The sequence below is a fragment of the Pteropus medius genome, unplaced genomic scaffold (assembly GCF_902729225.1).
Source record: "Pteropus medius unplaced genomic scaffold, Ma_sr-lr_union100, whole genome shotgun sequence".
Lineage (NCBI taxonomy): Eukaryota > Metazoa > Chordata > Mammalia > Chiroptera > Pteropodidae > Pteropus > Pteropus medius.
This window is the reverse complement of record NW_024341756.1, coordinates 1043896-1054672: the sequence shown is the minus strand read 5'-3', so window position 1 is coordinate 1054672 and position 10777 is coordinate 1043896. Positions and strand designations below refer to the sequence as shown.

Sequence of the window (10777 nt, the reverse complement as noted above, 5' to 3'; positions counted from 1 at the left end):
CAATTACAAGTTAAGTTGTATGAGAACTCAGAGTTAGTCTTTGGATTTTGCCATGCTGGGGTCACTGAGACCTTACAAGACCAGTTTTGGTGAAATTGATTGGAATGGGTTCAAGAGTGATAGGATGGATTAGGTATAGACTGTGAATCAGACAAACTCTTGAGAATATTTTGCTTAAAATGGGAGGAAAAAAGCACAAAAGAAATAGTCAAGAGTGTTTTTTAAAGGTATGATTAATAAAAAGGTATTTGAGATTGATAATGATCTAGTTGGGAGAGAAAGCGATGCTGTAGAGGTGAGAAGGGATCCTTGCTGAAGTGAGGCAGTGGGCTTACTCATTTATTGGAGGGGCAGACGTGGCATCACTGCAGATAGGTGGAAACATGGCAATGCTAAATCCAGTGGTGCAGGGGTTACATTGAGGCTCGGACTTTTCAGACAGAAGCTCTAGTGGGCAGAATGTAGTAGCTCCACCATCCACAAGCCCTTTACTTGCCTTCTGGGCCACACTTTCACCAATAGCATGAAAAATCGCAGCAATATTTATATGGCTCAAAAAGCTGCAATTTGGGCAGGATGGGTGGGAATTTCTCATCTCTCTCCATTCTGCATCAGTTGTGGTAGCTTGAAGACCAAGGTTGAAATCATCTGATGGCTCTGCCTCTTCCTTCCTCCCTTCCTCACTTCCATGTCTGGCAGTTGTTGCTGGGGAGATGCAAACAGCTGGGCTGGTGTGTGGGACACTGGGCATCCTCAGGAATCTCTATCTCTGAGTGGCCTCTCCTTGTGGCCTCCCCAGCATGGTAGCCCCAGAGGAGCCAGTCTTCTGTCAGCTCAGATTTCCAAGGTTCGTGTTTCAAGAGAGGTCCAAGACAAAGCTGTGTTGCCTTGTAGGACTGATCTCAGAAGTCACACACTGTTGGTCTAGGCAATTACTGAGGTCTGCCCAGGTTCAAGGGGAGGGGACTTGGGTCCCACTACTGGATGGAGGCAAGTCTATGCAACATTGTAAAAAGAGCATGTGTAGCCACCTTTGGAAAACCCTCCTGAAAAGTTCCTAACTTATTTTGAAATCCAAATCACAATTCATTAAAAAATATGTAGCTCATCCTGTTGATAAGTTCTTCCTGTATCTTTCCAAAAATGCCTCTTTCTCTAATAGAATTCTCTTGTCTATCTTGACCATTGAGGAGAGGCTGAATTATCCCCACCCCCAAAGGCAGATTGTAACCTTTGAGTCCCAGAGGTCTGAGTTCCCATTCCAGTTCTGCCATATGTGAGCTATGTGGCCTTAGGCAATTCTCTTAATCTCCCCAGCCTCAGTTTTGTTATTTTAAAAATATAGGTGATAATGATATCTCTTTTTTTAAAAAACAAATATTTATTGAGCTCCTAATATGTGCCAGGCCCTGTTCTAGATGCTTGAAAGCAGTGGTAAACAAACCCTGCCCTCATGGAGCTCACATTCTGGGTGGCTCTGCCTGCCTCATAAACTGTTGAGAGAATTCAACAAAACAATGCATAGAACCCAAGTACTTAGACTAGCCTGGCCATGAGGACTGCTTGGGAATGCAGGTAGTCCAGTCTTCTTTATCATCATTATCACTGTGTTCTCGATGCTCTCTCTCCTATGACAGACAAAATAGACGTGTTCTCACAAATGGTGGTGCCCAGGAAATCATAAGTCTGGAAACTTATACTTCAAATCAAGAGTCTGGATCTTTCGGGTTAAAGAAGGAGAAGAACTGGCTGGGGAAAAAAGTAAGAGCATTTTAAGAACATCATCACTAGTGCTATAATCACTTAAAAACCGTTAAGTAAACCATGAAATTAATAAGGAGCAAAAATCCATGTTTCTTCCACTTGGGTTTCTGTGGCTAGGCTTCAAGTTTGCCATAATAAACATTTCCCATGATCACCCTGTGCCACCAAGAAGAGGTCCCTTCTTGGAGGTAATATTCTCATTAATGCTAGACAGATAATACAGGCTTCTGCAGTTATCCCAGCCCTGACAATCTCTGACCTGTGACAGTCTCCCTCTTATGGAGAAGTCTGGGCTGGGGGCAAGGACAGAAGTAGTCTCCATGTGGCTCTGCCCCACATTCAGCTCATCCCACCCACCTCGACCAGTGCACCTGTGCTCTGCCTCTAGCCTCTGATCCCATGACCTGCACAATCCCGCCTCCATGTTTCCCGGGGGCTCGCCTTAAGCCTTTCACCTGTGCTAACACCCTGGGATAACTGGCATGGCCTCTACCGCATATTAAAAACAAGATATGTAACATCTCCAAAATAAGGTACTCACAAAATTTTATTTTACTCAAACACTTGGAAAATAAGTAATGATACTATTTGTATATTGAAACAGACAAGAATGTAACATCACTTGGTCCCTCTAGGTCTTCAACCCATAATCCCAACACCTACACATGAATTGCTGAACCTACTCCTTCTGCCAGGACCTAAGCCTACTGGATAAAATCACAACTGCTAGCCTGATATCCAAGGGCCCTCCACCTGCCCACCCTTACCCCCTCACTCCCAGCAGCTTGTACTTTAATCACTATCCTCAGCTCCCTCCTATTCCCAAATAGGCCTTGCCCTTCCCTGCCTCTGAAATTTGGAGCTTTGTTCTTCCTAATCCGTTATATTAAGCATAACATACTCCTTATCCTTAAAAGGGAGATGGTAAGGAACCAACATATACTGCTGGCTCTCTGTGTGCTTATGTTAGTCATTGTAGGCCCTTAAGGTGTTGCTGTAACAAATGATTCCAAATCTTAGTGGTATATGATAGCAAAGTATTATTTTTCACTTACATCTAAAGTCCATTGCAAGTTGGCTTCAGCTTTGCTCATGGCCGCAGTATGAAGAAGCAGCTGGTATGTGGGACCTGCCAGTCTCTTAGGTAAGGAAAAAGAGTAATGAGAGAACAGCACATGGCTCCTTATGCTATGCTTGGGAGAGGCACATGTCACTTCCACTCAGATTTCTTTGGCCAAAACAAGTCATACTGCTAAACCTACTGTCCATGGGTGAGAAGCATGATCTTAATAGAAAAGGGCCATAGAAAGGACATCAGACATTCTGAATAAATCATACAGTCCATAACAGGGCCACTCACTGCACTGGGCTTCTCTTATGCTAACACATTTAGGCCTCTGCAAGGAACTCTGTGAAGAAGATAGAAGTGACTGTTTTACAAATGTAAACGGAGGCTCTGGGACCAGGTAAGCAGTGATTCCATGATGTCTGAAATTCCCTGCGATGAGCCCTGGGATGCTACTTTCCAGCACCAGTTTGGAGCCAGAGTGACCTGGGGATTCCATAGGATTCCTAGCTCTAACAAGGTGGGCAGAAAGACACATGATACTCAGGGAGACAGCATATAGAGGCGGGTGGAGTTCTCCTAGAATGTAGTCATACTGGTCCAGAAGGGATAAGGCTGCCTGTAGGAAGTGGCAGGACAGGAACATTTGTAAAACTGTGTTGGAACTGCTTCCTTATTGACCTTATTTGAGGGGTGACAGGTGATAAGAAGACTGCACTGTCCTTTCCTGCCTCTCCCCACACTAAATTCCTTACAGACTGACTGACTTCACTGAACATTTAGATTTGATGGGGGAAAAAATAGTTCATTTCATCAGCTCTGAAACACACACTTTTACATCTCAACATCTCAGAAAGCAGGACACGTCTTTCCATGGGACGTCTTAACTTACTGTTGGCCAGGTGGCAGCCCTGAAGTCAACATCACTTCCTACAGGTGTCACTCCTGGTATCTTGACTGCCCTCAGCCCCTCAATGTTTCTACCAATAAACCATTGAAAGATCACTCCAGGAAGAAACCAGTGTCCTGAATGGTGTCTGAAATGTTCTGCTGACACCTTCTGGTAAGATCAAGAAAATGCCAGCATCAAACCTGCAGAGAGGGGATCAGCGGCATAGAGGAGCATTCAGAAAAAGATAGCGGGGTGTTGTGCTCAGAAATGCCACATCATTCATACTCCTGCTAGCGCAGAGGATGTATCATGTGGAAAAACCTGTGTATTGATGTCTCAGAGTCAGAAAGTGAATATCAACACCACTCTCTGTCTCTGTCTCTGTCTCTGTCTCTCTCTGTCTCTGTCTGTCTGTCTGTCTCTCTCTCTCTCTTTCTCTCTCTTTCTCATCCTCTGCCCTAGGACAACGTACCGCCCATGACCAGGCAGAGACTTGAGTTCTCTCCTCTTCTTTAGGCCCTGGGAAGACCTTCCCAGCTGGGAAGCAGCCCAGGAATCCATGTTAAGCATCACCAAGAACCAGTAGGTGCTTTCATGTATATGCCTGTTCTTTGCCTTGAACCAAATAAAATCTTTTATAGTTACATTCGATTGTTTTCTAATTGCACAAATAATATATGAACATATTCTGTTATTTAGAACAATAAAACTGTTCTCCTCTGTGACCGACAACCTGCCACTAAGCCCAAGGTCCTCCCCACAGGTGTTGTAGCAACCGTTTGGAGTGAGTATCCCTCCGGACAGCTATTTTCTTAATGTGCTTTCCATGATTTGAGTTTTGTCTGTGAGTTAACACAAATGGTTAACATAAACATATCCTATGTATTCATGCTTTTGCAATAAGCTTTCTCCACTTTACAATATGAAGTTTGGAGAACTTCCTATATTAATGTATATAGGATGACTTTATTTTTAAATTGCTGAACAGTGATTGTTTTCTTATCCTTTTCCATGTTGATAGACATTTGGGTTGTTTATTTTACTTTTATATTTGTGCCGCTATTATAAACAGTGCTAAATAAACATCTTTGGATAGCCTGTTTATGCATATGCGTAGAAAGTGGAATTCTTTTGGTCTAAGGCTTTGCACATTTTCATTTTAGAAGATAGCACCAAATTATCCTCCAAAAAATGCCGTCCCTATCTACACTTCATATCAGTCCTAAGTACTATCAGTATTTTGCCAAACTGAGTAAAAAATGTATCTTTTATCTTAAGGTTACACTTTTTTTATATCTCTTGGCTCTTCGTATTTTCTCCTCTTTAACCCATGTCTCCAGTCCTCTCACCACTGTATCACTGAATTTTCCTTACTAATGGATCATGGACTATTTTACCCGTTATACGCTTTTGCCTGTTATAGATGTGACATGTGTTATCACTATGCTGTAACTTGTCTTTTATGTTTGCATTTAGTGTCTTTTATTGTGGAGAAAGTTTTTGTTTCAATTTGATGTAGTCAAATTTATTAATTATTTATTTCACAGATTTTGTAATTTATGTCTCAAGAATGACTTTCCTACCTCGACATGTATATTCTTTCATATTTTCTTCACTTATAAATATATTTTAAAATATTTTCTTCAAATTTATAATCTTGTTGGGATAAATCATCTGGATTTGTTTTAGTATTGTAAGATAGCTATCCACCTTTACTGTATTACGAATGTGTAGTCAATCCAGTAGCATTTTTTGAGTAATCGATATTTTCACACTCTTAGTTTAATATATTAAATTCCTGAGTTTATGGGCCAGTTTCAGGACACTATCCTCTTTCAAAGCAAACATCTATTCTACATGTTTATTCTTACATATTATTTCAGTTATAATAATTTATTATATATTTTTATCTATCATGGAGAATTTCTACCTCATTGCTTTCCTTTTTCATAACTGTCTTCACTATTCTTGTACATTTTCTCCTTTGAGTATAAGAATCTACCCATCAATTTCATAGGGAAAATCCTGTGTGGTTATAATTAATGCTGAATGTAAATTCTCCACTGATTTTTGAGAAAGCTGACACTTGTACAATATTTATTCTTCCCATCAAGGGACACAGTGTATCTATTTATGCAAATTTTAATTAAAATACATTTATAGATACTACACTTTATAATTTTCTCCATATACATCCTACACATTTTTATTTGGATTACTCCTAGCTGTGTTGAAACAATGTTGCTGTTATGGATGACATTTTTTTTTATATGTTATGATTCATCATTGCTGATAGGAGGGCCTGGTATAGACAGACATGTTTCTCCACCTAATGGAATTTGTCCTAATTATCCTTATAGTTTGTTAGTACAATTTTCTAGGTAGAAAATCACATTGTTTGAAAAAAATCACACTACGTTTTAGGGTAAACCTGGTACTCTCTTGTCCATATCCTACTCTGTGCTTTTAGTAAAGTGTATAGAAATACAACTAATTTTTGTGTACTGATTTAATATCCTATAACTCTGCTGAATCATTTATTTGCTCTAACAAAGTTTTTGTGTACCTTCCTATTGTTTTTCTATAAGATCTGTGAATGAAAATAATGTTACTTTTTCCTTTCCAATTCGGATGCTTATTATTATTATTTTTTTCACGACTAATTGCTCTGGCTAGAACTTCTAGTACTATGTTGAATAGAACTGGTAAGAGTGAACATCTTTTCCTTGTTCTTATGGGAAAAGTTCTTATGAGAAAAGTTATCAGTCTTGCACTATTGAATATGATGTTAGCTGTAGGTTTTTCATATATGACCTTTATTATATTGAAGTTGTTTCCTTCCATTCCTAGTTTGCTGGATTTTTTTTTATCTTGAAAGGATGTTGAATTTTGTCAAATGTCACATGCTGTTTTCTTTTAAGTGCATCTCATATCAATACAATATCCCTGGATCTTCTTTACTTTTTCACTTTACTCAATCTGAGATGTTTTAATGGGAGAATGTACTCTAGGCATGTGTATTGTGATGAAGATGTGCCTGGTATGATTCCTACCAGATAATTTTGTGCTTTCAATTCCCATGCTATTTTGTCAATTTTACATTTCCTTTTCCTTGGCTTTTGTTATATTAAGTTTACTCTGTTTGTTTTATTCTGTGATGAATATTTTAAGCCACAAGAGAATAGTGTAACCCTTAAATTTTAATCTCATGGTTTAATCCTTAAATTTTTAACATATCGCTAAACTTTTTTTGATTGATATCTATTAATTTCTACTTCTCTTCTCAAAATTCTCAGCACATTCTTTTTCTTTGATTTTATTTTTTGACAATTTTTAATTGAAATAGACAATTAGTTGCTCATATTTGTGGTGTACAATTCAATGAGTTTTTTCAATTATAGTTGGTATACAATAATATATTAGTTTCAGTCATACAGTATAGTGATTAGAAATCTATAAAATTGACAAAGTGATCGATTACCTCAATAAATCTTGTACCCCTCTGCCATCTTACATATTAATTACAATATTATTAACTATTTTCCTTGTGCTATCCTTTATATCTCCATGACTATTTTGTAACTACCCATTTATACTTCTTAATCACTTTGCCCTTTTTTACCGTACCCCCAACCCCCTGCCTATCTAGTAACCCTCAAAATATTCTCTGTATCTATGTGTTTGTTTCTGTTTTTGTTGTTGTTATTTTATTCTTTAGATTCTATATGTACATGAAATCATATGGAATTTGTCTTTCTCTATCTGAATTATTCCATTTAGCACAAATCCTCTAGGTCTTGCAATATCTTTTCCTATCCCCTTACTTTTAGTCTGTGTGTGTCTTTTAATCTGAAGTGAGTCTCTTGTAGGCAGTGTATGTAAGGGTCTTGTTTTCTTGTTCATTCAGCCACCATCTCTATTGATTGGAGCACTTAATTATTTTTCATTTGAAGTACTTGTTGATAGCTATGTAATCCTTGCCATTCTTTATTCATATTTTTGCTACATAATTTTTCTTCTTAAAGAAGTCTCTCCAACAATTCCTGAAATACTGGTTTGGTGTTGATGAATTCTTTTAGTTTATTTTTGTCTGGAAAGCTCTTTATCTGTCCTTAAACCTTAAATGATAGCTTTGCTGGATAAAGTAACCTTTTATTTGTGATAAAAGATTTTCATCACTTTGAATATTTTGTGTCAAGCCTTCTGTCCTGCATAGTTTCTTTTGAGAAATCAGCTGCCATTCTTATGGGTGCTCCCTTGTAGGTCACTAACTGCTTTTCTTTTGCTGCTTTTAAGATTCTCTCTTTGTATTTAAACTTTGGCATTTTAATTATGATGTGTTTTAGTGTGGGCCTCATTGGATTCATCTTTTTTGGGACTCTCTGAGCTTCCTGGGGTTGTATGTTTATTTCTTTTGCCAGGTTACGGATGTTTTCCATCATTATTTCTTCGAATATTTTCAACTTTTTGGTCTTGTTCTCTTTCTGGTACCCCTATAATGTGAATGCTGTTAAATATGATGTTATCCCATAGGCTCCTTGTATTATTATCTTCATTATTTTGGATTATTTTTTCTTGTTGCAATCCTCTACTTCTACTCTGTTGATTCCCCCGAATAAACTTTTCGTCTCAGATATTATACTCTTCATTTCTGACTGGTTCCCTTTTATAATTTCCATCTCAATTTTTATGTTTTTTATCTTTGTTAAAGTTCTCACTGACTTCATCTACCCTTTCCCTAAGTTCGCTGAGTATCGTTATAACCACTGTTTTGAACTCTGCATGTTAGATTGCTTAACTCCATTTTTCCTGGAGCTCTTTTCATATGAGACATGCTTCTTTGTCTTCCCATTTTGGCTGCCTTTCTGTGTCTGTTTCTATGTACTAAGCAAAGCTCCTAAGTCTCCTAGTCTTATTAGCATGACTTGGTATAGTAGGTGTCCAGTGGCACAGTTCTAAGAGGGGTCCAGCTACAGGCCAAGTTTAGCCCCAGCCTGTGCCCCTCTGAGGCCACCTGGTAAGATTTAGCAAGCAATCCCCAAATGGCTGATACCCGTGCTGTTCTTATAGTTGCCTCAAGAGTCACTCCAGAAACTGAGGCCAAGTGCCACCAGTGTGGAACTTGGAGCTGCTTATCAGGGGGCACAGGGCACGCTGAGAACCCCACTGGATATGGCTTGGGTAGAGCTGCAAGTTGGGAGGGGCAGAGTTTCAGGGAATTCTCTGGGTGGAACGTCCTCTGTTATCCAGTTTGATGACATTTCAGCTATGGCGGTGCCTATGACCACACGCTGGGAGTGGGAAGAGCTCAACAGAGGAACAATGGATGCTGCCAGCACTTTTGCCTGGGAGAAAGCCTCACCTCTGGCCTTTGCCCTGAAGCCTGACAACTGTGTCCCTTGTATGTCCCTGGTACTCCCACCCCCAACCTGGCGCTGGAGCTTAGAGAAAATGTGTCTATCACTACTAAAGTTCAGCCGTGGTCACAGATCCTTTAGGAGAAACTTCTGCACCTGCTCGCTGCAGCCACCGCAGCCTCTGTCTTGCTCAGCCGCGTGGGACTGGGCAACCTCACATCTCCGCTACCTCCTACCACTGCAGGGTTATTTCTTATTTCTCTCCCTAGTTGTAGTGCCTTTGTTCATCCAGACCCCAGGTGACTCTGCTTGTTGTTTGTTCTGTGTTTCGTCACATTTCTGGTGTGGTCACAAGAGGAGATGTACAAAACTTCTATACTTTATGCCATCTTGCCCTCTATCACAGCACAACATTCTTTACCTCTGCCCCTTCCATCATTTCCTGTGCAATTATGAGCTAGCATTCTTTTCCAGAATTTTATATATTTAGTGTCATCTGAACTTATTTCGAGTTAACATGGTTTTCTTTTCACCATAGATTCTTGTATTCCTTTTTTTATTCTGTATCTATTTTGCATTCCACTAGAATATATTTTTTTCATTATTCTTTCTCAAGTTTATGGGTACTAAAAGTTATAAGTATTTGTATGTCTGAAAACTTTAAAAATTTATTCTTTAAATAAATATTTCTCTGTAAACAAATATCTATATTTAACATTATTCTCACTTGGGATTTTTTTTTTCTTATGCCTACAGCACCTGGTCTCCCTATGTGGTCTCCCATCCAAGTACTAACCAGGCCCGACCCTGCTTAGCTTCAGAGATCAGACATCGGCTTGTTTAGGGTGGCATGGCCATAGACCATGGACTGTGGCTCCACTGGGGCATGAACCCAGGACCTTCTGCATGTAAAGCACACTTGCTAACCGCTACACTATGGAATCATGTCCAACTCGGGATTTTGAAGGTACTATTTCACATAGATTGCATATCTGTAAGAAAAAGGAGAAGCTTTATGTACATTTCTTTCCTGTTCCTTTGGATGAAATCCCTTTTTTATTTTAAACTTCTAGAAATGTTAGATATCTCTCTTTATTCTTAGAAGTCTGAAATTTTACTGAGATATTACTAGGGGTGTGTGTGTGTGTGTGTGTGTGTGTGTGTGTGTGAATAAGAGACTTATTAAGTTACAATTTTTGTACTATAAAGTTCAATCTTTTGTGTGTACAATTCAATGATTTTTTTTAATAGATTTACAGAGTTGTATAACCATTAGCACAATCCAATTCTGAGCATTTCCATCACCCCAAAAATCCTTTGTGACCATATTTAGTAAATCCTTATTCCTACTTCCAGTGTTAGAAAAACACTAATCTATGTTCTGTCTATAAATTTACCTTTTCTGGAAACTTCGTACAAAACGAGGCTTACCAATTTTGCTTTTGGTTTCTTTATTTAGCATAATGTTTTCAAGGTTCTCCTATGTTGTAGCACGTATCAATACTTCATTACTTTTGTTGTCATATATTATTTCTTTGTACGGATATATCACATTTTGTTTACCAATTCATCAGCTGATGGACATTTGGGTTATTTGTACTTTTTGGCTATTATAAATAATGCTGTTATAACACTTGAGTGCACATCTCTGCATGAAATAGGTTTTCATTTCTCTTGGGTAGACACCTAGGATTTGAA

General features: G+C 38.7%; 1 protein-coding gene and 1 long non-coding RNA gene across 12 annotated transcripts in view; both read left to right on the top strand.

Moving 5' to 3' along the window:
* Nucleotides 1–1541: 1541 nt before the first annotated feature.
* On the top strand, nucleotides 1542–9890 carry LOC120594771 (uncharacterized). 4 transcript variants are annotated; one of them, XR_005650683.1, is made up of 6 exons: nucleotides 1542–1761; nucleotides 3158–3230; nucleotides 3767–3893; nucleotides 4185–4304; nucleotides 4422–4506; nucleotides 9836–9880. It is a non-coding gene; the product is annotated as an uncharacterized LOC120594771 (long non-coding RNA). The 4 variants fall into 4 exon arrangements; XR_005650686.1 differs by lacking the exon at nucleotides 3767–3893; XR_005650684.1 differs by lacking the exon at nucleotides 3767–3893 and having other exon boundaries at nucleotides 3158–3350.
* A 5-nt stretch (nucleotides 9891–9895) lies between these two features.
* The window catches only part of RASGEF1A (RasGEF domain family member 1A), a 110717-nt gene continuing 109835 nt past the window's right edge, over nucleotides 9896–10777 (top strand). For 4 of the 8 annotated variants that reach the window (XM_039852829.1, XM_039852827.1, XM_039852826.1 and 1 more), the window contains exon 1: nucleotides 9896–10073. In XM_039852829.1, the coding sequence (XP_039708763.1) occupies nucleotides 9930–10073 (144 nt within the window). In that variant the 5' untranslated portion in view covers nucleotides 9896–9929. The remainder of the gene's footprint in view (nucleotides 10074–10777) is intronic. The other 4 variants (XM_039852828.1, XM_039852831.1, XM_039852830.1 and 1 more) reach the window with 4 other exon arrangements.